At 42.2% G+C, this 27929-nt stretch overlaps 1 protein-coding gene across 1 annotated transcript in view; it reads left to right on the plus strand.

Moving 5' to 3' along the window:
• Window positions 1-27929, plus strand: part of LOC117515001 (laminin subunit beta-1-like) — a 476107-nt gene that overhangs the window by 159434 nt on the left and 288744 nt on the right. The window contains exons 26-30 of the mRNA XM_034175563.1: window positions 5576-5711; window positions 13426-13584; window positions 13742-13869; window positions 13955-14075; window positions 19404-19605. Of these exons, the coding sequence (XP_034031454.1) occupies window positions 5576-5711; window positions 13426-13584; window positions 13742-13869; window positions 13955-14075; window positions 19404-19605 (746 nt within the window). The remainder of the gene's footprint in view (window positions 1-5575; window positions 5712-13425; window positions 13585-13741; window positions 13870-13954; window positions 14076-19403; window positions 19606-27929) is intronic.

Genomic DNA, 27929 nt, shown 5'->3' on the forward strand with positions numbered 1-27929 from the left:
GTTCCACAGGAGAGGAGCCTGAAAGCTGAAGGCTCTGCCTCCCATTCTACTCTTACAAACCCTAGGAACTACAAGTAAGCCCGCAGTCTGAGAGCGAAGTGCTCTATTGGGGTGATATGGTACTACGAGGTCCCTAAGATAAGATGGGACCTGATTATTCAAAACCTTATAAGTAAGAAGAAGAATTTTAAATTCTATTCTAGAATTAACAGGAAGCCAATGAAGAGAGGCCAACACGGGTGAGATATGCTCTCTCCTTCTAGTCCCCGTCAGTACTCTAGCTGCAGCATTCTGAACCAACTGAAGGCTTTTTAGGGAACTTTTAGGACAACCTGATAATAATGAATTACAATAGTCCAGCCTAGAGGAAATAAATGCATGAATTAGTTTTTCAGCATCACTCTGAGACAAGACCTTTCTGATTTTAGAGATATTGCGTAAATGCAAAAAGGCAGTCCTACATATTTGTTTAATATGCGCTTTGAATGACATATCCTGATCAAAAATGACTCCAAGATTTCTCACAGTATTACTAGAGGTCAGGGTAATGCCATCCAGAGTAACGATCTGGTTAGACACCATGCTTCTAAGATTTGTGGGGCCAAGTACAATAACTTCAGTTTTATCTGAGTTTAAAAGCAGGAAATTAGAGGTCATCCATGTCTTTATGTCTGTAAGACAATCCTGCAGTTTAGCTAATTGGTGTGTATCCTCTGGCTTCATGGATAGATAAAGCTGGGTATCATCTGCGTAACAATGAAAATTTAAGCAATACCGTCTAATAATACTGCCTAAGGGAAGCATGTATAAAGTGAATAAAATTGGTCCTAGCACAGAACCTTGTGGAACTCCATAATTAACCTTAGTCTGTGAAGAAGATTCCCCATTTACATGAACAAACTGTAATCTATTAGACAAATATGATTCAAACCACCGCAGCGCAGTGCCTTTAATACCTATGACATGCTCTAATCTCTGTAATAAAATTTTATGGTCAACAGTATCAAAAGCAGCACTGAGGTCCAACAGAACAAGCACAGAGATGAGTCCACTGTCCGAAGCCATAAGAAGATCATTTGTAACCTTCACTAATGCTGTTTCTGTACTATGATGAATTCTAAAACCTGACTGAAACTCTTCAAATAGACCATTCCTCTGCAGGTGATCAGTTAGCTGTTTTACAACTACCCTTTCAAGAATTTTTGAGAGAAAAGGAAGGTTGGAGATTGGCCTATAATTAGCTAAGATAGCTGGGTCAAGTGATGGCTTTTTAAGTAATGGTTTAATTACTGCCACCTTAAAGGCCTGTGGTACATAGCCAACTAACAAAGACAGATTGATCATATTTAAGATTGAAGCATTAAATAATGGTAGGACTTCCTTGAGCAGCCTGGCAGGAATGGGGTCCAATAAACATGCCGATGGTTTGGACGAAGCAACCAATGAAAATAACTCAGACAGAACAACCGGAGAGAAAGAGTCTAACCAAATACCGGCATCACTGAAAGCAGCCAAAGATAACGATACATCTTTGGGATGGTTATGAGTAATTTTTTCTCTAATAGTCAAAATTTTGTTAGCAAGGAAAGTCATGAAGTCATTACTAGTTAAAGTTAATGGAATACTCAGCTCAATAGAGCTCTGACTCTTTGTCAGCCTGGCTACAGTGCTGAAAAGAAACCTGGGGTTATTCTTATTTTCTTCAATTAGTGATGAGTAGAAAGATGTCCTAGCTTTACGGAGGGCTTTTTATAGAGCAACAAACTCTTTTTCCAGGCTAAGTGAAGATCTTCTAAATTAGTGAGACGCCATTTCCTCTCCAACTTACGGGTTATCTGCTTTAAGCTACGAGTTTGTGAGTTATACCACGGAGTCAGACACTTCTGATTTAAAGCTCTCTTTTTCAGAGGAGCTACAGCATCCAAAGTTGTCTTCAAAGAGGATGTAAAACTATTGACGAGATACTCTAACTCCCTTACAGAGTTTAGGTAGCTACTCTGCTCTGTGTTGGTATATGACATTAGAGAACATAAAGAAGGAATCATATCCTTAAACCTAGTTACAGCGCTTTCTGAAAGACTTCTAGTGTAATGAAACTTATTCCCCACTGCAGGGTAGTCCATCAGGGTAAATGTAAATGTTATTAAAAAATGATCAGACAGAAGGGAGTTTTCAGGGAATACTGTTAAGTCTTCTATTTCCATACCATAAGTCAGAACAAGATCTAAGATATGATTAAAGTGGTGGGTGGACTCATTTACTTTTTGAGCAAAGCCGATAGAGTCTAATAATAGATTAAATGCACTACTGGACATTATATATATGTCCTCACACGGGCGTGCGAGTGACAGTCGCAGCCTGGACCTCTTTGATGGTGTGGACTACTGGACATTATATATATGACATCACGCGGGTGTTTCGAGTGACAGTCGCAGCATGGACCTCTTTGATCGCGTGGACTACTGGACATTATATATATGTCCTCACGCGGGCGTGCGAGTGACAGTCGTAGCGTGGACCTCTTTGATGGCGTGGACTACTGAACATTATATATATGTCCTCACGCGGGCGTGCGAGTGACAGTCCCAGCGTGGACCTCTTTGATGGCGTGGACTACTGGACATTATATATATGACATCACGCGGGTGTTTCGAGTGACAGTCGCAGCATGGACCTCTTTGATCGCGTGGACTACTGGACATTATATATATGTCCTCACGCGGGCGTGCGAGTGACAGTCGCAGCGTGGACCTCTTTGATGGCGTGGACTACTGAACATTATATATATGACATCACGCGGGCGTTTCGAGTGACAGTCGCAGCATGGACCTCTTTGATCGCGTGGACTACTGGACATTATATATGTCCTCACGCGGGCGTGCGAGTGACAGTCGCAGCGTGGACCTCTTTGATCGCGTGGACTACTGGACATTATATATATGTCCTCACACGGGCGTGCAAGTGACAGTCGCAGCATGGACCTCTTTGATCGCGTGGACTACTGGACATTATATATATGTCATCACGCGGGCGTGCGAGTGACAGTTGCAGCGTGGACCTCTTTGATGGCGTGGACTACTGGACATTATATATATGTCCTCACGCGGGCGTTTCGAGTGACAGTCGCAGCGTGGACCTCTTTGATCGCGTGGACTACTGGACATTATATATATGTCCTCACGCGGGCGTTTCGAGTGACAGTCGCAGCGTGGACCTCTTTGATCGCGTGGACTACTGGACATTATATATATGTCTTCACACGGGCGTTTCGAGTGACAGTCGTAGCGTGGACCTCTTTGATCGCGTGGACTACTGGACATTATATATATGTTCTCACGCGGGCGTGCGAGTGACAGTCACAGCGTGGACCTCTTTGATCGCGTGGACTACATGACATTATATATATGTCCTCATGCGGGCGTGCAAGTGACAGTCGCAGCGTGGACCTCTTTGATCGCGTGGACTACTGGACATTATATATATGTCCTCACGCGGGCGTTTCGAGTGACAGTCGCAGCGTGGACCTCTTTGATCGCGTGGACTACTGGACATTATATATATGTCCTCACGCGGGCGTTTCGAGTGACAGTCGCAGCATGGACCTCTTTGATCGCGTGGACTACTGGACATTATATATATATCCTCACACGGGCGTGCGAGTGACAGTCGCAGCGTGGACCTCTTTGATGGCGTGGACTACTGGACATTATATATATGACATCACGCGGGCGTGCAAGTGACAGTCGCAGCCTGGACCTCTTTGATGGCGTGGACTACTGGACATTATATATATGACATCACGCGGGCGTTTCGAGTGACAGTCGCAGCATGGACCTCTTTGATCGCGTGGACTACTGGACATTATATATATATCCTCACACGGGCGTGCGAGTGACAGTCGCAGCGTGGACCTCTTTGATGGCGTGGACTACTGGACATTATATATATGACATCACGCGGGCGTGCAAGTGACAGTCGCAGCCTGGACCTCTTTGATGGCGTGGACTACTGGGCATTATATATATGACATCACGCGGGCGTTTCGAGTGACAGTCGCAGCATGGACCTCTTTGATCGCGTGGACTACTGGACATTATATATGTCCTCACGCGGGCGTGCGAGTGACAGTCGCAGCGTGGACCTCTTTGATGGCGTGGACAACTGGACATTATATATATGACATCACGCAGGCGTTTCGAGTGACAGTCGCAGTGTGGACCTCTTTGATCGCGTGGACTACTGGACATTATATATATGTCCTCACGCGGGCGTGCAAGTGACAGTCGCAGCGTGGACGTCTTTGATCGCGTGGACTACTGGACATTATATATATGTCCTCACGCGGGCGTGCGAGTGACAGTCGCAGCGTGGACCTCTTTGATCGCGTGGACTACTGGACATTATATATATGTCCTCACGAGGGCGTGCGAGTGACAGTCGCAGCGTGGACCTCTTTCATCGCGTGGACTACTGGACATTATATATATGTCCTCACGCGGGCGTGCGAGTGACAGTCGCAGCGTGGACCTCTTTGATCCCGTGGACTACTGGACATTATATATATGTCCTCACGCGGGCGTGCGAGTGACAGTCGCAACGTGGACCTCTTTGATCCCCTGGACTACTGGACATTATATATATGTCCTCACGCGGGCGTTTCGAGTGACAGTCGCAGCGTGGACCTCTTTGATCGCGTGTACTACTGGACATTATATATATGTCCTCATGCGGGCGTGCGAGTGACAGTCGCAGCGTGGACCTCTTTGATCGCGTGGACTACTGGACATTATATATATGTCCTCACGCGGGCGTGCGAGTGACAGTCGCAACGTGGACCTCTTTGATCGCCTGGACTACTGGACATTATATATATGTCCTCACGGGGGCGTTTCGAGTGACAGTCGCAGCGTGGACCTCTTTGATCGCGTGGACTACTGGACATTATATATATGTCCTCACGCGGGCGTTTCGAGTGATAGTTGCAGCGTGGACCTCTTTGATCGCATGGACTACTGGACATTATATATATGTCCTCACCCGGGCGTTTCGAGTGATAGTCGCAGCGTGGACCTCTTTGATCGCGTGGACTACTGGACATTATATATATTTCTTTATGAATGAACAGAAGACCATCAGATCTTTAAAAGGAAATAAAATTAAATTAAAAAGGCTAATTTGTTCACTTGTACTATTCATACTGCAGTTTAATAAACAATTAAATCGAATTTTAAAATGTTATTTATTCATACATCTTGTTCTGATTGTTATTTAAGTTCTTTGTAAAAACAGAAAGCAGTCTTTTTTGGGGTCCAAAAACACTCATCCCGGACTTAAAACTGTGCTGTGATTTGAACTGAGTTTCAGGATCTATGACACCTCCAACAGCCAAACTCTGTACGATGTTGTTTTGAACTGCTTATAATTCCTGAGGTGTTTTTCCATTTGTGACATTAATCAAATCAAATCTTGGCTTGATGAAGTTCAACAGAACTGACCTGAGTCAAGATTCTTTACAGTATTTGTCAGAGACTTTTGCTTTGTTTTGCTGAGTTCTGTGACTTCTGTTTTCTTGCAGATGTAATCAGCTGACTGGTCAGTGTGTCTGTAGAGATCATATGTTTGGCCGTCGCTGTGATCAGGTCGAGTCCGGGTTTTACTTCATCGCTCTGGACCACTATACCTACGAAGCAGAGGAAGCCAAATTTGGACCTGTGAGTAACCAGTTATCATGATCACCACCGGCCTTTGAGTAGTAGTTTGACCATCTTTCGTCCTCAGTGAGACAAATCAAATCAATTTTATTTATATAGCGCCAAATCACAACAAACAGTTGCCCCAAGGCGCTTTATATTGTAAGGCAAAAGCCATACAATAATTACAGAAAAACCCCAACGGTCAAAACGACCCCCTATGAGCAAGCACTTGTCGACAGTGGGAAGGAAAAACTCCCTTTTAACAGGAAGAAACCTCCAGCAGAACCAGGCTCAGGGAGGGGCAGTCTTCTGCTGGGACTGGTTGGGGCTGAGGGAGAGAACCAGGAAAAAGACATGCTGTGGAAGAGAGCAGAGATCAATCACTAATGATTAAATGCAGAGTGGTGCATACAGAGCAAAAAGAGAAAGAAACACTCAGTGCATCATGGGAACCCCCCAGCAGTCTAAGTCTATAGCAGCATAACTAAGGGATGGTTCAGGGTCACCTGATCCAGCCCTAACTATAAGCTTTAGCAAAAAGGAAAGTTTTAAGCCTAATCTTAAAAGTAGAGATCCGAATTTGGAGCTGGTTCCACAGGAGAGGAGCCTGAAAGCTGAAGGCTCTGCCTCCCATTCTACTCTTACAAACCCTAGGAACTACAAGTAAGCCTGCAGTCTGAGAGCGAAGTGCTCTATTGGGGTGATATGGTACTACGAGGTCCCTAAGATAAGATGGGACCTGATTATTCAAAAGCTTATAAGTAAGAAGAAGAATTTTAAATTCTATTCTAGAATTAACAGGAAGCCAATGAAGAGAGGCCAATATGGGTGAGATATGCTCTCTCCTTCTAGTCCCTGTCAGTACTCTAGCTGCAGCATTTTGAATTAACTGAAGGCTTTTCAGAGAACTTTTAGGACAACCTGATAATAATGAATTACAATAGTCCAGCCTAGAGGAAATAAATGCATGAATTAGTTTTTCAGCATCACTCTGAGACAAGACCTTTCTAATTTTAGAGATATTGCGCAAATGCAAAAAAGCAGTCCTACATATTTGTTTAATATGTGCATTGAATGACATATCCTGATCAAAAATGACTCCAAGATTTCTCACAGTATTACTAGAGGTCAGGGTAATGCCATCCAGAGTAAGGATCTGGTTAGACACCATATTTCTAAGATTTGTGGGGCCAAGTACAATAACTTCAGTTTTATCTGAGGGGGGGTCGTTTTGACCGTTGGGGTTTTACATAATTATTGTATGGCCTTGCCTTACAATATAAAGCGCCTTGGGGCAACTGTTTGTTGTGATTTGGCGCTATATAAAAAAATTGATTGATTGATTGATTGATCTGAGTTTAAAAGCAGGAAATTAGAGGTCATCCATGTCTTTATGTCTGTAAGACAATCCTGCAGTTTAGCTAATTGGTGTGTGTCCTCTGGCTTCATGGATAGATAAAGCTGGGTATCATCTGCGTAACAATGAAAATTTAAGAAATGCTTTCTAATAATACTGCCTAAGGGAAGCATGTATAAAGTGAATAAAATTGGACCTAGCACAGAACCTTGTGGAACTCCATAATTAACCTTAGTCTGTGAAAAAGATTCCCCATTTACATGAACAAATTGTAATCTATTAGATAAATATGATTCAAACCACCGCAGCGCAGTGCCTTTAATACCTATGGCATGCTCTAATCTCTGTAATAGTCAACAGTATCAAAAGCAGCACTGAGGTCTAACAGAACAAGCACAGAGATGAGTCCACTGTCTGAGGCCATAAGAAAATCATTTGTAACCTTCACTAATGCTGTTTCTGTACTATGATGAATTCTGAAACCTGACTGAAACTCTTCAAATAGACCATTCCTCTGCAGATGATCAGTTAGCTGTTTTACAACTACCCTTTCAAGAATTTTTGAGAGAAAAGGAAGGTTGGAGATTGGCCTATAATTAGCTAAGATAGCTGGGTCAAGTGATGGCTTTTTAAGTAATGGTTTAATTACTGCCACCTTAAAAGCCTGTGGTACATAGCCAACTAATAAAGATAGATTGATCATATTTAAGATCGAAGCATTAATTAATGGTAGGGCTTCCTTGAGCAGCCTGGTAGGAATGGGGTCTAATAGACATGTTGATGGTTTGGAGGAAGTAACTAATGAAAATAACTCAGACAGAACAATCGGAGAGAAAGAGTCCAACCAAATACCAGCATTACTGAAAGCAGCCAAAGATAATGATATGTCTTTGGGATGGTTATGAGTAATTTTTTCTCTAATAGTTAAAATTTTATTAGCAAAGAAAGTCATGAAGTCATTACTAGTTAAAGTTAAAGGAATACTCAGCTCAATAGGGCTCTGACTCTTTGTCAGCCTGGCTACAGTGCTGAAAAGAAACCTGGGGTTGTTCTTATTTTCTTCCATTAGTGATGAGTAGTAAGATGTCCTAGCTTTACAGACGGCTTTTTTATAGAGCAACAGACTCTTTTTCCAGGCTAAGTGAAGATCTTCTAAATTAGTGAGACGCCATTTCCTCTCCAACTTACAGGTTATCTGCTTTAAGCTGCGAGTTTGTGAGTTATACCACGGAGTCAGGCACTTCTGATTTAAGGCTCTCTTTTTCAGAGGAGCTACAGCATCCAAAGTTGTTCTCAATGAGGATGTAAAACTATTGACGAGATAATCTATCTCAATCACAGAGTTTAGGTAGCTACTCTGCACTGTGTTGGTATATGGCATTGGAGAATATAACAAAGAAGGAATCATATCCTTAAACCTCGTTACAGCGCTTTCCGAAAGACTTCTACTGTAATGAAACTTATTCCCCACTGCTGGGTAGTACATTAAAGTAAATGTAAATCTTATTAAGAAATGATCAGACAGAAGGGGGTTTTCAGGGAATACTGTTAAGTCTTCAATTTCCATACCATAAGTCAAAACAAGATCTAAAGTATGATTAAAGTGGTGGGTGGACTCATTTACATTTTGAGCAAAGCCAACTGAGTCTAATAATAGATTAAATGCAGTGTTGAGGCTGTCATTCTCAGCATCTATGTGGATGTTAAAATCACCCACTATAATTATCTTATCTGAGCTAACCACTAAGTCAGACAAAAGGTCTGAAAATTCACAAAGAAACTCACAGTAACGACCAGGTGGACGATAGATAATAACAAATGAAACTGGTTTTTGAGACTTCCAGTTTGGATGGACAAGACTAAGAGTCAAGCTTTCAAATGAATTAAAGCTCTGTCTGGGTCTTTGATTAATAAATAAGCTGGAATGGAAGATTGCTGCTAATCCTCCTCCTCGATCCGTGCTTCGAGCATTCTGACAGTTAGTGTGACTCGGGGGTGTTGACTCATTTAAACTAACATATTCATCCTGCTGTAACCAGGTTTCTGTAAGGCAGAATAAATCAATATGTTGATCAATTATTATATAATTTACTAACAGGGACTTAGAAGAGAGAGACCTAATGTTTAATAGACCACATTTAACTGTTTTAGTCTGTGGTGCAGTTGAAGGTGCTATATTATTTTTTCTTTTTTAATTTTTATGCTTAAATAGATTTTTGCTGGTTATTGGTGGTCTGGGAGCAGGCACCGTCTCTACGGGGATGGGGTAATGAGGGGATGGCAGGGGGAGAGAAGCTGCAGAGAGGTGTGTAAGACTACAACTCTGCTTCCTGGTCCCAACCCTGGATAGTCACGGTTTGGAGGATTTAAGAAAATTGGCCAGATTTCTAGAAATGAGAGCTGCTCCATCCAAAGTGGGATGGATGCCGTCTCTCCTAACAAGACCAGGTTTTCCCCAGAAGCTTTGCCAATTATCTATGAAGCCCACCTCATTTTTTGGACACCACTCAGACAGCCAGCAATTCAGGGATAACATGCGGCTAAACATGTCACTCCCGGTCCGATTGGGGAGGGGCCCAGAGAAAACTACAGAGTCCGACATTGTTTTTGCAAAGTTACACACCGATTCAATGTTAATTTTAGTGACCTCCGATTGGCGTAACCGGGTGTCATTACTGCCATCGTGAATTTGTTGTTGGCAGTTTCCTCCCTTGCGAGGATAGTGGGAAGGCCTTTTTTTTTTTTTTAGTTTATTTTCTACAAGCCCTCTGGTGGCTGAAACGTCCGATGCGGGATGCACAAGACCTGTTACACTTGGGGCAAATGAACACTTGAGTAGGCTGGGCTTGTGCTGCTGCCCACTCTTTTTGTCTTTGACGCTTCTGGCGTGAGGCCTCACTTCTTTCTGCGTCAAACTTCAGGCTGGCGGATTTGATGCTGGAACGCCAGCTGAGTCTATCTGTAGCTAGATGCTGCCATGACTGATGCTGAATGCCTGCAAGGGAGAGCAGTTTCTTCAGCTGTTCCTTATAGCGGTTTTTGGGGCCGCTTTGTTTTGTCTCCCTTCCTTGAGCTCGCCAAAGAGAATTAATTTCCGCATGCGCATCCATCCTGGCTACGTGACCTGCCCAACGAAGCTGTTGTTTGAGTATAATAGACTCCATGCTGGGCAATTTGGCTCTGGTAAGGATGTCCTCATTTGAGACGTAGTCCTACCACTTGATCCCGAAGATGTTTCGGAGACAGCGCTGATGAAAGTGTTCCAGTAATCTGATCTGCTGGCGATACAGAACCCAGGTTTCAGCTCCATGCAGGAGGGTAGGGACCACAATGGCTCTGTAGACCTGCACTTTTGTGGAAAGGCGCAGTGCATGATTCTGCCAGAGTCGACCAAAAGAATTGCTGGCCATCGTGAATTACAATCTTACCGAATTTACGCTTAGCCTTAGCCAGCAGTTTCAAATTTCCTTCGATGTCGCCTGCTCTGGCCCCCGGAAGACAATTGACTATGGTTGCTGGTGTCGCTAACTTCACATTTCTCAAAACAGAGTCGCCAATAACCAGAGTTTGTTCCTTGGCGGGTATGTTGCCGAGTGGGGAAAAACGGTTAGAGATGTGAACGGGTTGGCGGTGTACACGGGGCTTGTTTTTAGGGCTACGCTTCCTCCTCACAGTCACCCAGTTGGCCTGCTTTCCCAGCTGCTCGGGATCTGCTTGGGGACAGCTAATGGCGGCTAAGCTACCTTGGTCCGCACTGACTACAGGGGCCTGGCTAGCTGTAGAATTTTTCACGGTGCGGAGCCGCGTCTCCAATTCGCCCAGCCTGGCCTCCAAAGCTACGAATAAGCTACACTTATTACAAGTACCATTACTGCTAAAGGAGGCCGAGGAATAACTAAACATTTCACACCCAGAGCAGAAAAGTACGGGAGAGACAGGAGAAGCCGCCATGCTAAACCGGCTAAGAGCTAGTAGCGGCACTAAGCTAACGGATTCCTAAAAACACACAAAGTGAATAATGTGTAAATAATTTAGAGGTGATTCAGCAGAAGGAGTGCTTTAGTTAAGGCACGTGAAGATTACACTGTGAAACAAATCGTTATCTAGATAACTAGATCAATCTAACTACGCAGATTAAACAGCTAACAGATACAGAAAAACACCGCTGTGCTCCGGAACAGGAAGTGATACAATACCGCAGTGAGAGCCAACCACCAGATTGTAACAAAACTATTCCTAGATCCCTTTTCAGTGTCCTATGATTATTATCAGTATGAACCTCCACAGTTCATCAATAAATAAATCAATAAGTTATCAGTAACAGCAGGTGGTATCTTTAAAAAATTAGACATTTTTGAATATGAACATTCAGAAATGATTTAAAAACTTTTCCAGTTATTTACTCTCTGAGCTTTAGATCTTGATCATGTCCCTCCCCCAGTATGAAATTTGGGGGATATATCAGTGTGTCTGTCCGTCTGTTTTTGCTTGTTAGTGTGATATTTCAAGAACCAGTTGACCAGTTTCATTCTTATTTATCATAAGCGTGTGCTTGAATGACTGGTTAGTGGGGACCGGGGGGGATATGTCATCTCCCGATGACTCCTGTTTCATTCAGTAAAATGTTTGAACCCTCCTGTTCTGTGCACCAACAGCATTTCCTGTATATTCTTTTTGTGAATTGTTTTGTAATTTGTGTCTGTATCATGACCCAAGCAGAGGGTCACCCCTTTGAGTCTGGTCTGCTTTAGGTTTCTTCCTCAGAGGGAGTTTTTCTTACCACTGTTGCTCTGGGGGTTGGTAAAGTTAAACTTTACTTGTGTGAAGCACCTTGAGGTAACTCTGTTGTGATTTGGTGCTATATGAATTAAAATAAATTGAAATTGAAACACATGGTGGAAATCTGTATAAGATCAAGTAAAGCATGAATCAAAGACCTGCCGTTCTGTGAATTTCTTAAAGCCAGACGAGCTCACACAGACCCTGGGTTCAACACTGAGGGACAAAGGAAAGAGCAGGAGGATATGATGGACTCAGGGGCTCCGCTCAGATGTCCTGTCTGTCTGAGCTCTGTCTCGGACTATAAATTACCACTGAACACGAAGCCCTGCACCGATCCTCCCCCTGATTAAGGCCCTTCTGTAAAGGTTCACAGCGGTAAACACAGGTTTACTTTAGAACTTTGCACAGTGCATGAGAGCAGGTCATCATACACTCTTCAGCTATCCTGACCAACAGCACATGATCACTTTGAAATTTTCTACAAACCAACAATGGGCCACACATTTCCCCTGTCTGGGCATGTTATAAAAAGTTTATTCATCTTTGCCTGCTGGTTAGCAAATCAAGAGAAAAACAAATCAGACAGCACAGCACAAGCATCTTCAGACAGCACAAAATCCCAGTTTACTTTAAACCGGTTAACACCTTGAGACAGAAATTAGTTCACCCTAAGGACAGGATCCCTAGTTACAAACAGAGCAATGTAGTGTATTCTATCAGATGTCAGGAAAACTGTAATGAACACTACATAGGTGAAATGAAGCAACCTTTACACAAAAGGCTATACCAGCACCGCAGAGAGGGCGCCAGTGGACCTCAGGCTGCAGTTCATCTCCACCTTAAAGACACTAACCACACGTTTGAGGACAAGGAAGTTAAAATATTAGCCAGAGAGAAGAAATGGTTTGAGAGAGGTGTCAAGGAGGCATTCTTTGTGAAACGTTTGAAACCCAGCCTTAACCGGGGAGGGGGTCTGAGACACACTTTATCCCCTGTTTACAATGGGGTACTCAGGTCAAAGCAGTTTCAGTCTTTTGTTCATGGTAATGAGTCATTCACGTCATCAGGAGAGTCATCAGAAAGGCATCCATCCCATCATTAGAGGGACAACTGTCCTGTCTTTAGGTGTGCTAACTAGAGCACAATAGTTGCTAATTAGAGCTATTGTTTAGTCACTAGCCTATAGCAGTCTGCTTCTCAGTAGGAGGGGTCTGGTTAGGTTTAAAACTCCAGCTTTTGTTGGCTTCTGTTTTATTCTTCTCTACAAGAGTCAGACAGAAGTCAGACTTCCAAAGCAAGAATTTTAGCTGAGGAAGCTTCTGTGATTTGAAGTGAAACGTCCTCACATCAATCAACCCAGTCCAGTCGAAGATTCAAGCTTCTCTACTATGGAAACCACCTGGACAACTGAGAGCCTACACAGAAATCAAACTAAATTTTTTTGAATTCCTGTCCCTTGGTACTGAAAATTGTCCATCAAAAATTTGACAAACTGCTGCTAATTTGGCAGTAAAATAACAAATAAGATCCTGTGAAACAGTTGAGGTCATAGGCTGCATGTGCTTCGTCAGACTTTTCTTTTGTGTCTTCCAGGGAGTGACGGTGGTACCAAGGCCTTGTCCCAAGGACCGCAGTCCCACCTGGACGGGGGTTGGGCTAGTCAATGTCCCAGAAGGTGCATTCCTGGAGTTCTCTGTTCACAACATCCCCCATTCCATGGAGTATGATGTTCTTATTCGCTATGAGCCTCAGGTACACGGTGAAGGCCCCTCCCCCAAGACAAAGACAAACATATGATTGGAAGTTGCTGTCACCTTAGCATGAATGACAGATTTTTTTGTTTTTATGCACACACTGAGACTTAAGAGATAAATGCTAAATGCAGCTGGGCTTGACTCTTTTTCTGCAGCTGCCTGACCAGTGGGAGGAGGTTCTGATGACAGTGATCAGACCTGGACCAATTACAGCAGATAGCCGTTGTGTGAACACAGTCCCTGATGATGACAATCAAATGATGCCACTACACCCAGGATTACGGTAACATTCCCCACCTCCATGTTTGTCCTGTATGAAGAAACAGCGACAGTGAGCCTTCTACATCTAATGATGTTCCTGTTTGCAGTTATGTGGTTGTTCCACGGCCTGTGTGCCTAGAATCTGGGCTGAACTACACCATTCGCCTCAGTCTGCCGCTGTACTCGGCGCTAAGTGATGTCCAGTCTCCGCACATGCTCATTGACTCGGTGAGACATCACGTCAAACACAAGCTTTTCAGTGCCTTTTGACAGCTGCTGTCCGCTCAGGCTCAGGCAGAGCGTGAACCACGCCACCATGTGTTCATGGCTCAAGAGTAAACCAATGTCTAGTATTAGGTCATCCTCGCCCCCCCAGGTTTCCACTGTAGCCAGGCTTTAGCAGGTCACATCATGCTGTCCTCTGGAGGTTCTGGTGTTCCTGCACACTGGTCAGTTCACTGCAACCTCAATGGAACATGGGTCATTTGGTCATTAATGTGGCTGAAACCACACCGACACTATTCGTGTCCCAAAAGGAGCACACAGTGGCTTGCTAAAGTATTCAGCCCCTCTGTATTCTGCGTCTTTTAATTTGTTTATGGCGTTTCGAATACAAAACATAAATCAGGCTTCTCAATATAAAACATTTCTAAAATTATCTTCCTTAGACTCAAACTGAAAACAAAAATCTACAACTTGATATAAATTAATTAAAAGTATAAAAGCCAAGATGATGGTTGCATAAGTAATCAGCCCCTTTGGTATAAAACCTGTAAATAATCAGTTTTCTTGCCAGTTTTCTTCAGACAAGTCAGGGGATGGATACATGAACATTTAGTCACTGAATATGTCTTGAACTTTATTTACATCAGTTATGTAGAAACACAGGCAGAACGGGGGCTTAGTGGTTAGCAATGTTGCCTCACAGCGAGAAGGTCATGGGTTCAATTCCCGTGGCCTTTCTGTGTGGAGTTTGCATGTTCTCCCCGTGTTTGTGTGGGTTTCCTCCGGGTGCTCCGGTTTCCTCCCACATCCAAAGACGTGTGGGTTAGGTGGATTGGAATCTTTAAAATTGTCCTTAGGTGTGCGTGTGGGTGTGTCTGTTTGTTTGTCTGTTTGTGGCCCTGCGACAGACTGGCATCCTGTCCTGGGTGTACCCCGCCTCACGCCCTATGACTGCTGGGATAGGCTCCAGCCCCCTGTGACCCTTAATTGGACTGAGCGGTAGAAGATGGATGGATGGATGTAGAAACACAAACAGTATGACACTCTGGTCAATCTGTGTGGAGGTGACAGTTCTCAAAAACTGAAGGAGAAGAGTGAGGAAAGCCACCAAGACACCCAGACAACCCAGAAAACATTTTAGGCTTCTGTGGCTGTGATTGGAGACATTGTGCACAGTGTGTGTTTTGCATTTTGTATCTCCAGTTATACAGCTTCATGATGAAGTGGGACGTACATATCAGATGTACCTTCTGGCTAATTGTAGGTGAACCTTCAGCTCTTCTTTTTAATAAAACCCTCCTCTGCTCCACTTCATCATGAAGCTGTATAACTGGAGATACAAAATGCAAAACACACACTGTGCACAATGTCTCCAATCACAGCCACAGAAGCCTGGAACTTCTTCTGGGTTGTCTGGGTGTCTTGGTGGCTTTCCTCACTCTTCTTCAGTTTTTGAGAGCTGCCTACTCCACACAGATTTACCACAGAGTGTCATACTGTTTGTATTTCTACATAACTGATGTAAATAAAGTTCAAGACATATTCAGTGGCTTGTTAACTTCAGGAGCCCTCCAGGGCCCTGAGGTGAGCAAGGAAGATAGTGGCTGATCCCTCTCACCCAAGACTAGGGATGGGTATCGAGAACTGGTTCCATTCGGGTATCGTTAAGAAATGATTCGATCCACTGACATCAATAACCTTTTTGCTTAACGATTCCCTTATTGGTCCTTTAGAGCGGTCGTTGTTTTTGGGGGTGTTTGCAGGAAAATGATCATTTCTCTACATTGATTACAGACCCTGCAGCAGGTCTGTAATCAACTTTTCTGCGGTGCGGCTTTGCTTTGAACCTTGAACCAATCAAAGCAGTGATTTTCAGATTGAAGTAGTGCTTTGATTTGCTGCTTCATTGATTCATTGTTTTATTTCACTTTATCTTAATTTTTCCCCGCTAAAACCCTAAAGAACATATGTCTGTGAGTAATATTTACCTTTTTTATATTAAACCGACCTGTTGTGTTCTTCTGAAACAGTTGATAGATGTATTTTATAACTTAAAAACGGGACTGATGCTAACGCATTAGCATGTCTATGGCATTTTCAATGTTAAAGTTAGCGTTAAGCTGCTCGCGTTTCAGCACGTTTGTATGCATTTGTTTTCTGTATAATAATTAATGGCTCAGCGTTTGTTGTTGTAAAAGAGTCAAATTGTATGTTTTTATTTTTATTCAATATTAATAATAATAGCAACAACAGTAATAGTAATAATAACTCATAATAACTAGTAATGCTACAATACAATTTTAGAGAAAGAGACAAAAAGAACCTGATGAAACAAAACGCAACAGAAAATATAAAACCAACTAACAATGAACATAAATAAATACATGTAGAAACTAGAAGCACTTGGAGAGCGCAAACCTCCGCCAAGGCCATAGGGTCACTGACATCAAATGGAATACCCTTTGGCAAAGAGAGTTATTCCACGTCGTTTCACACATCTACCATCATGTTTCAGATTCAGTGGTTAACCCTCTGGGGTCTGAGGGCATTTTTTGGACAGTTCACTCGCCTGGCATAAATGTTTTATTATTGCCGTTAACAGCTCTCCCTGCATCCCACAATCAAGTTTTATGTCTCTGTTTTTTTCAGGACAACCTGTACTTTCAAAATATATATGCTATAGCTGTGTTTTATAAGTGTAATAAAGGTTTACAATCAGAAATAACAAAGGAAAAAGTAAAGCAGAAAATAATTTTCCACACACATTTATTCATTGTGTCACGTGAGGTGAATCTGGCCTGCGATTGGATTTTGGAAAACCCCAATTCTGATTGGACACTCACATTGCTCACGTCATCACACAGCTTCTATGAGGAGTACAAAGATGGTGGATGGTGGCTCGAACGTCTGCGGAGTTAACTTTTTAGCAAAAAAAAAGTAAGTTTCTATCTCATATCATTACAAAGTTATTTATAATTTAGTAAAGTTTGGTCTCAGCCGTTGTATATGACGGCGTCGGCCCCAGAGGGTTTTAAACCCTTAGATCTTCAGCAAATGTATTTATAAAGAGAAACTGCATGAGCTACACAAGTTTTTTTCTAATAACAGTTTATTCAGTGAGGAGAAACAAATGCTAAATTATTGTTGTGTTGTAACTTAGCCTTTGTGTTCAGCCTTTGTGACCCGTCTTCATGAAGTTAGATGCAAAAATGTTGAAATTGGCCCTATCCGGCAATGACAAAGAATCCTTAAAAAATTACTGGATCTGGATCGTGTTCTGGATCATTACCAAAATTTAATAACTTCTAAGTTAGACCAAGATACACCCCTGGTAAAAATTTTTAGTGAAATCCATTGAGGAGTTTTTGAGTAATCCTGCTAACAAACCAACCAACAAACAAACAAACGGACATGACCGAAAACATAACCTCCTAACCTCCTCCTAATAAATAAATGTTTCCTGTGAACACCTGGTGACTCTTACTCCTCTACTTCATCTCTGTCTTATTTAAGTTTAATGACAGTTTGTTTCGGTCAAACCATATTTTCAGTTTGTTAATTTCTTCAGTGATTTCCTCCAGAACTTTCTGCCAAACTAGAAAACTGCTGCATCCTAGTAAGAGCAGAATACTACTGGAATGAATCTGAATAAGGAAAGTTGTTTTTTCTCACTAAATGGATGCTGCACTCACTGCAGTTTATTGTCTGGAATAGTCCCAGATTGCATTTCAGAGCTTCTAGAATTCAAACATTTCCGTGCAGGTGGTGTTGGGGGGTAATTTTGGGTTTCAGCTTTTTTTGTTTTTCACCACTTTCATCCCTGAATATGTGAAATCGTGAGTCACTTTTGTGCAGATTAAAGTCACTAACTGGGACTCCTGTCTTGTTGTGAGAAAGAAACGAGAATCGTCCTCCGTTCTGTTCACACAGCTCCAAACGCTGCGCGGCTCTCTGACAAGTCACGTTAGAACGATAGAATCCAGTTGGAATTAATAACTTCAAAGAGAAACACTTTAAATCAAATGACACCTCTTTCCAAATGTTGTAATACAAACAAACTGCAGTCGATCAAAATATTTTTTTCCTCCCAAAATGAGATGTCCTGTGCTGTCGTGCAGCAACCGGCTGAGCTCAGCTCAGAGGTACAGAGAGACATTCATGCCAAAATGTCTGAAAGGAAATGCTTTTGACAAAAACTACAGATTTTATTTATTTTTATTTATGTCCAGAGATCAAGGATCCAGTGACCAATTTAAAATGTTGTTGACATAGAAAACCTGTAAAGCCTAATTTTAGTACACAGAAAATTCACAAGAGGTATCGATAAGGGAATCAATAAGGAATCGGATCGATAAGCAGAATCGATAATGGCATCGATATTGATAAAATCTTATCAGTACCCATCCCTACCCAGGACACAATCTTTTTGTCACCCTCCCCTCAGGGAGATGGCTGAGGTTCATCAGGACTAAAACCTCAACTTACAACCCCAATTCCAATGAAGTTGGGACGTTGTGTAAAATGTAAATAAACAGAATCCAATGATTTTCAAATCCTCTTCAACCTATATTCAACTGAATCCACCACAAAGACAAGATATTTAATGTTCAAACTGATAAACTTTATTGTTTTTGTGTAAATATTTGCTCATTTTGCAACAGGTTTCCAAAAAGCTGGGACAGTGGTATGTTTACCACTGTGTTACATCACCTTTCCTTCTAACAACACTCATTACGTGCCAGCAGCTGCACGATGTACATTGTGCAGCTGCTGGCAGTGTGTTCCCGCTTGCACAAACTGTCACACCGGCATCGTGCACGCCTGCCGGTTGGCACGATGTTTCGTGGTTCGATCATTCGACCTGTTTCGCCGAGTCGTCCTGAGTTGTACTTTATTCGCAGTATGTGTGAAGGAGCCCTAAGACACAACTGAAGACATGCACTGTGTTTATCCAGTTTAAAATCACTGTCGGATTTGACATCACCATTTTTAACTCTGGGTTTTAGTTGTAGTTACCAGACTTTGGAATGAGCGCAATCTTTTAAAACACATTTTTATTCCTTGGCTTTGAACTCAGAATGACAGTGGTGTGTTCTTGTGCAACGTGTCTCTTTCTGTTTCTTTTGTTTGTATTTATTGGTCTTTTATTGCTTTGTCTATTTGCTGGACAGCACTGCAGCTTTTCAATGCTCTTTAAATAAAACTGGATTGGTTCATGCAGTGAAGTCAAAGTTGTAAGTTGCTTTGTATAAAAGCATCTCCCAAGTTCACATACAAAAATGTCTTTCTGAAAATCTATTTCTGTAATTAAGAATTTGTGTTTCTCCTTAGATCGTGCTGATGCCTCACTCTAACAATCTGGAGATCTTTGCTGGATCAGACGGTGGAGGCTCCAGCAGAAATGGTGCCTGGGAAACTTTCCAGCGTTATCGGTGCTTGGAAAACAGCCAGAGTGTCATCAAGATGCCGATGACTGACATCTGTCAAAACTTCATTTTCAGTATCTCTGCCTTGCTGCATCAAGGAGCCAAAGGTACAGTTTGTCTGCTGAAAAACTCCCATAGAGTCATGTCTGTCCAAACAACTTGCTCTGATCCTTCTTACTTTGCAGACACTCCACATTTGTCTCTTTTTAGGCACCTGTGTGGAACCTTGGGATGATTTTTGATCCCATGTTGTCCTTTGACTTATACATTAGAGATATTACAAGGACTGCTTTCTTCCACCTGCGAAATATAGCAAAGATTTGTCCCATCCTGTCTACGGCTGATGGAGAGACTCCGATCTATGAATTTGTCTCTTCTAGACTGGATTATTGCAGTGTCCTGTTGTCTGGCATTCCACAGTCCAGCATTAGGGCTCTCCAGTTGGTTCAAAATGCTGCCATCAGAATTTTGACAGGAAGCAGAAAGTTCAACCACATTACACCCATTTTGGCGTTTCTTCATTGGCTTCCTGTCCCTGTGAGGTCTGATTTTTAAGGTTATTTTATACTAACCTATAAACATATTCATGGGCTATAGCTGACCTGTTAAACCCTACGTACCGGCCCGGGCTCTGTGTTCTCAAGGTGCAGGACTACTTTGTGTCACTAAGGTCAATAAAAACTCTGTGGGCCACAGAGGCTTCTGTTGTCATGCACATATTTTTTGGAATGACCTCCCTGCAGAGATAAAATAGTCAGATTCTGTAGAGACATTCAAGTCCAGACTAAAGGCGCATCTATTCTCCCACTCATGTGACTAGCATACTGATGTAGTATCGAACTATGCTTCTTCTTCTTTTAATTCATATTACAACCCCAATTCCAATGAAGTTGGGACGTTGTGTAAAATATAAATAAAAACAGAATCCAATGATTTTCAAATCCTCTTCAACCTATATTCAATTTGAAATGGATGCCTGCAACATGTTTCTAAAAAGCTGGGACAGTGGTATGTTTCCCACTGTGTTACATCATCTTTCCTTCTAACAACACTCAGTAAGCATTTGGGAACTGAGGACACTAATTGTTGAAGCTTTGTAGGTGGAATTCTTTCCCATTCTTGCTTGATGTACGACTTCAGTTGTTCAACAGTCCGGGGTCTCCGTTGCCGTATTTTGCGCTTCATAATGCACCACACATTTTCAATGGGCGACAGGTCTGGACTGCAGGCAGGCCAGTCTAGTACCCGCACTCTTTTACTACAAAGCCACGCTGTTGTAACACGAGCAGAATGTGTCTTGGCATTGTCTTGCTGAAATAAGCAGGGACGTCCCTGAAAAAGACGTTGCTTGGATGGCAGCATGTGTTGCTCCAAAACCTGGATGTACCTTTCAGCATTGATGGTGCCATCACAGATGTGTAAGTTGTCCATGCCATGGGCACTAACACACCCCCATACCATCACAGATGTGTAAGTTGTCCATGCCATGGGCACTAACACACCCCCATACCATCACAGATGCTGGCTTTTGAACTTTGCCCTGGTAACAATCTGGATGGTCTTTTTCTTCTTTTGTCCGGAGGACACAATGTCCATGATTTCCAAAAACAATTTGAAATGTGGACTTATCAGACCACAGCACACTTTTCCACTTTGTGTCTGTCCATTTCAAATGAGCTCGGGCCCAGAGAAGGCGGCAGCGTTTCTGGATGTTGTTGATGTTTGGCTTTCACTTTGCATGGTAGAGTTTTAACTTGCACTTGTAGATGTAGCGACGAACTGTGTGAACTGACAATGGTTTTCTGAAGTGTTCCTGAGCCCACGCAGTAAGATCCTTTACACAATGATGTCAGTTTTTATTGAAGTGCCGCCTGAGGGATCGAAGGTCACGGGCATTTACTGTTGGTTTTCGGCCTTGCTGCTTACGTGTAGAAAGTTCTCCAGATTCTCTGAATCTTCTGATTATATTATGGACTGTAGATGATGGAATTCCTAAATTCCTTGCAATTGAACAATGAGAAATATTGTTCTTAAACTGCTGGACTATTTTTTCACGCAGTTGTTCACAAAGTGGTGATCCTCACCACATCTTTGCTTGTGTACAGCTGAGCCTTTTGGGGATGCTCCTTTTATACCCAATCATGACACTCACCAGGCCTCTACTGGTGGTTGGCTCTCACTGCGGTATTGTATCACTTCCTGTTCCGGAGCACAGCGGTGTTTTTCTGTATCTGTTAGCTGTTTAATCTGCGCAGTTAGATTGATCTAGTTATCTAGATTACGATTTGTTTCCCAGTGTAATCTTTACGTGCCTTAACTAAAGCACTCCTTCTGCTGAATCACCTCTAAATTATTTACACATTATTCACTTTGCGTGTTTTTAGGAATCTGCTAGCTTAGCGTAGCTACTAGCTCTTAGCCGATTTAGCATGGCGGCTTCTCCTGTCTCTCCCGCACTTTTCTGCTCTGGGTGTGAAATGTTTAGTTATTCCTCGGCCTCCTTTAGCAGTAACGGTACTTGTAATAAGTGTAGCTTATTCGTAGCTTTGGAGGCCAGGCTGGGCGAATTGGAGACTCGGCTCCGCACCGTGGAAAATTCTACAGCTAGCCAGGCCCCTGTAGTCGGTGCGGACCAAGGTAGCTTAGCCGCCGTTAGTTACCCCCTGGCAGATCCCGAGCAGCCGGGAAAGCAGGCCGACTGGGTGACTGTGAGGAGGAAGCGTAGCCCTAAACAGAAGCCCCGTGTACACCGCCAACCCGTTCACATTTCTAACCGTTTTTCCCCACTCGGCGACACACCCGCCGAGGATCAAACTCTGGTTATTGGCGACTCTGTTTTGCGAAATGTGAAGTTAGCGACACCAGCAACCATAGTCAATTGTCTTCCGGGGGCCAGAGCAGGCGACATCGAAGGAAATTTGAAACTGCTGGCTAAGGCTAAGCGTAAATTTGGTAAGATTGTAATTCACGTCGGCAGTAATGACACCCGGTTATGCCAATCGGAGGTCACTAAAATTAACATTAAATCAGTGTGTAACTTTGCAAAAACAATGTCGGACTCTGTAGTTTTCTCTGGGCCCCTCCCCAATCAGACCGGGAGTGACATGTTTAGCCGCATGTTCTCCTTGAATTGCTGGCTGTCTGAGTGGTGTCCAAAAAATGAGGTGGGCTTCATAGATAATTGGCAAAGCTTCTGGGGAAAACCTGGTCTTGTTAGGAGAGACGGCATCCATCCCACTTTGGATGGAGCAGCTGTCATTTCTATAAATCTGGCCAATTTTCTTAAATCCTCCAAACCGTGACTATCCAGGGTTGGGACCAGGAAGCAGAGTTGTAGTCTTACACACCTCTCTGCAGCTTCTCTCCCCCTGCCATCCCCTCATTACCCCATCCCCGTAGAGACGGTGCCTGCTCCCAGACTACCAATAACCAGCAAAAATCTATTTAAGCATAAAAATTCAAAAAGAAAAAATAATATAGTACCTTCAACTGCACCACAGACTAAAACAGTTAAATGTGGTCTATTAAACATTAGGTCTCTCTCTTCTAAGTCCCTGTTGGTAAATTATTTAATAATTGATCAACATATTGATTTATTCTGCCTTACAGAAACCTGGTTACAGCAGGATGAATATGTTAGTTTAAATGAGTCAACACCCCCGAGTCACACTAACTGTCAGAATGCTCGTAGCACGGGCCGAGGAGGAGGATTAGCAGCAATCTTCCATTCCAGCTTATTAATTAATCAAAAACCCAGACAGAGCTTTAATTCATTTGAAAGCTTGACTCTTAGTCTTGTCCATCCAAATTGGAAGTCCCAAAAACCAGTTTTATTTGTTATTATCTATCGTCCACCTGGTCGTTACTGTGAGTTTCTCTGTGAATTTTCAGACCTTTTGTCTGACTTAGTGCTTAGCTCAGATAAGATAATTATAGCGGGCGATTTTAACATCCACACAGATGCTGAGAATGACAGCCTCAACACTGCATTTAATCTATTATTAGACTCTATTGGCTTTGCTCAAAAAGTAAATGAGTCCACCCACCACTTTAATCATATCTTAGATCTTGTTCTGACTTATGGTATGGAAATAGAAGACTTAACAGTATTCCCTGAAAACTCCCTTCTGTCTGATCATTTCTTAATAACATTTACATTTACTCTGATGGACTACCCAGCAGTGGGGAATAAGTTTCATTACACTAGAAGTCTTTCAGAAAGCGCTGTAACTAGGTTTAAGGATATGATTCCTTCTTTATGTTCTCTAATGCCATATACCAACACAGTGCAGAGTAGCTACCTAAACTCTGTAAGGGAGATAGAGTATCTCGTCAATAGTTTTACATCCTCATTGAAGACAACTTTGGATGCTGTAGCTCCTCTAAAAAAGAGAGCTTTAAATCAGAAGTGCCTGACTCGGTGGTATAACTCACAAACTCGTAGCTTAAAGCAGATAACCCATAAGTTGGAGAGGAAATGGCATCTCACTAATTTAGAAGATCTTCACTTAGCCTGGAAAAAGAGTCTGTTGCTCTATAAAAAAAGCCCTCCGTAAAGCTAGGACATCTTTCTACTCATCACTAATTGAAGAAAATAAGAACAACCCCAGGTTTCTTTTCAGCACTGTAGCCAGGCTGACAAAGAGTCAGAGCTCTATTGAGCTGAGTATTCCATTAACTTTAAGTAGTAATGACTTCATGACTTTCTTTGCTAACAAAATTTTAACTATTAGAGAAAAAATTACTCATAACCATCCCAAAGACGTATTGTTATCTTTGGCTGCTTTCAGTGATGCCGGTATTTGGTTAGACTCTTTCTCTCAGATTGTTCTGTCTGAGTTATTTTCATTAGTTACTTCATCCAAACCATCAACATGTTTATTAGACCCCATTCCTACCAGGCTGCTCAAGGAAGCCCTACCATTATTTAATGCTTCGATCTTAAATATGATCAATCTATCTTTATTAGTTGGCTATGTACCACAGGCTTTTAAGGTGGCAGTAATTAAAGCATTACTTAAAAAGCCATCACTTGACCCAGCTATCTTAGCTAATTATAGGCCAATCTCTAACCTTCCTTTTCTCTCAAAAATTCTTGAAAGGGTAGTTGTAAAACAGCTAACTGATCATCTGCAGAGGAATGGTCTATTTGAAGAGTTTCAGTCAGGTTTTAGAATTCATCATAGTACAGAAACAGCATTAGTGAAGGTTACCTATGATCTTCTTATGGCCTCGGACAGTGGACTCATCTCTGTGCTTGTTCTGTTAGACCTCAGTGCTGCTTTTGATACTGTTGACCATAAAATTTTATTACAGAGATTAGAGCATGCCATAGGTATTAAAGGCACTGTGCTGCGGTGGTTTGAATCATATTTGTCTAATAGATTACAATTTGTTCATGTAAATGGGGAATCTTCTTCACAGACTAAAGTTAATTATGGAGTTCCACAAGGTTCTGTGCTAGGACCAATTTTATTCACTTTATACATGCTTCCCTTAGGCAGTATTATTAGACGGTATTGCTTAAATTTTCATTGTTACGCAGATGATACCCAGCTTTATCTATCCATGAAGCCAGAGGACATACACCAATTAGCTAAACTGCAGGATTGTCTTACAGACATAAAGACATGGATGACCTCTAATTTCCTGCTTTTAAACTCAAATAAAACTGAAGTTATTGTACTTGGCCCCACAAATCTTAGAAACATGGTGTCTAACCAGATCCTTACTCTGGATGGCATTACCCTGACCTCTAGTAATACTGTGAGAAATCTTGGAGTCATTTTTGATCAGGATATGTCATTCAAAGCGCATATTAAACAAATATGTAGGACTGCTTTTTTGCATTTACGCAATATCTCTAAAATCAGAAAGGTCTTGTCTCAGAGTGATGCTGAAAAACTAATTCATGCATTTATTTCCTCTAGGCTGGACTATTGTAATTCATTATTATCAGGTTGTCCTAAAAGTTCCCTAAAAAGCCTTCAGTTAATTCAAAATGCTGCAGCTAGAGTACTGACGGGGACTAGAAGGAGAGAGCATATCTCACCCATATTGGCCTCTCTTCATTGGCTTCCTGTTAATTCTAGAATAGAATTTAAAATTCTTCTTCTTACTTATAAGGTTTTGAATAATCAGGTCCCATCTTATCTTAGGGACCTCGTAGTACCATATCACCCCAATAGAGCGCTTTGCTCTCAGACTGCAGGCTTACTTGTAGTTCCTAGGGTTTGTAAGAGTAGAATGGGAGACAGAGCCTTCAGCTTTCAGGCTCCTCTCCTGTGGAACCAGCTCCCAATTCAGATCAGGGAGACAGACACCCTCTCTACTTTTAAGATTAGGCTTAAAACTTTCCTTTTTGCTAAAGCTTATAGTTAGGGCTGGATCAGGTGACCCTGAACCATCCCTTAGTTATGCTGCTATAGACGTAGACTGCTGGGGGGTTCCCATGATGCACTGTTTCTTTCTCTTTTTGCTCTGTATGCACCACTCTGCATTTAATCATCAGTGATTGATCTCTGCTCTCTTCCACAGCATGTCTTTTTCCTGGTTCTCTCCCTCAGCCCCAACCAGTCCCAGCAGAAGACTGCCCCTCCCTGAGCCTGGTTCTGCTGGAGGTTTCTTCCTGTTAAAAGGGAGTTTTTCCTTCCCACTGTAGCCAAGTGCTTGCTCACAGGGGGTCGTTTTGACCGTTGGGGTTTTACATAATTATTGTATGGCCTTGCCTTACAATATAAAGCGCCTTGGGGCAACTGTTTGTTGTGATTTGGCGCTATATAAAAAAATTGATTGATTGACTCACAATTAGTGTCCTCAGTTCCCAAATGCTTATTGAGTGTTGTTAGAAGGAAAGGTCATGTAACACAGAGGTAAACATACCACTGTCCCAGCTTTTTAGAAACCTGTTGCAGGCATCCATTTCAAAATGAACAAATATTTGCACAAAAACAATAAAGTTTATCAGTTTGAACATTAAATATCTTGTCTTTGTGGTGTATTCAATTGAATATAGGTTGAAGAGGATTTGCAAATCATTGGATTCTGTTTTTATTTACATTTTACACAACGTCCCAACTTCATTGGAATTGGAGTTATATTAGCAACAGAACAGGTCTCAGCTTTGCTAGATCTAAGTTCTGGGTCTGTTAGTGAAGCTCAGTTCTAGCTGCCAGTGATCACCTTAGCATTCTCTCTGCTTCACTGTTGATTTAGTGCTGATGAATCGGGTGCAGTTATTCCCTGCAGACCGATTCTGCTTTTTTCTGTCTGTTCGAGGCACTGATGAGACCTTTAACACATTATGGTCCTGCATCCTGGAGTGCTGGACTGACCTCAGAAGTCCTACCTGTTCAAGACCAGGAGGCAGAGACTAAGCACCAGTATGGACTGCCTTTTATCTCAGTAACAGACTCTGTTGTCGTTGCTCTTCTGTTTTTTCCTAATCTTCTGTAAAAACCTTGTATAATGTTAGAATGGTCTACGCAGTAGGTCACCCCTCTGAGTCTGGTCTGCTTGAGGTTTCTTCCTCCTTCCTCCTTTTCCTAAATCCTATTACTTTACTCCTGTGCTGCATCAGAAAATTACAGCTAATTTTTCTGCTGGTAAAACATTAAATTGGTGGCATTTCATGGCAGGTGTAAACATGGGTCAAAGTTTTCCTTTTTGAAATGGATTTTGAACTTTGAAATGGGCTGTTTTGTCCCACAAAATCAAACATCATCCTGCTGATGGTCAGTGGTTTTTAGTCACTGTACAGTATAAATCATTATTATATGGCTACGACATTACACGCGCTGTGATTGGCTGATTTCCGGTCTGATATTTTCCCATATCAGATTGTTACCATGATAATTGGTCCTAATCGCATCGTATCACATTTGTTACAAACCAGAAAGCTAAAAACACGATTAGAAAAACCAAGTTGAACATGAACATACTCCATAAATATCTAAACAGCTTCGGAAAAAACACACAGACTGAAAGTTTGCCAGCTAACGACCGGACCACCTGTTAGCAATGATTCATGGAAGTGAAGCGAGCAGGTCTGACTACGAGGCCAAAACCGTCAGCAGCTTTCATATTCGGGTGATACCGTAAGTTTGTGTGTTTATCTACAGTGGCTTGTAAAAGTATTCAGCCCCTTGGTATTTCACGCATTTTCATTTGTTTATGGCATTTCAAATACAAAAAGTAAATCAAGAAGAGCTGAAAGTTCAGCTACAATTTGCCAGAAAGTGTATCTGAGATGCAAGCCTAGATTTGATTTCTTTTGGTGAATAAAAATCCTTCTCCGCTCTGTTCCACGATGAAGCTAAGAGTGCTGATGCAAAGTGCAAAACTTGCACGATGCACAATTTCTCCAGTCACAGCCATGTACTTTTTTGAAGTTGTAGGGGTCATCGATCTGAAATGCTGGATCCAAAACTCT

This window comes from Thalassophryne amazonica, chromosome 8, assembly GCF_902500255.1.
Source record: "Thalassophryne amazonica chromosome 8, fThaAma1.1, whole genome shotgun sequence".
NCBI lineage: Eukaryota > Metazoa > Chordata > Actinopteri > Batrachoidiformes > Batrachoididae > Thalassophryne > Thalassophryne amazonica.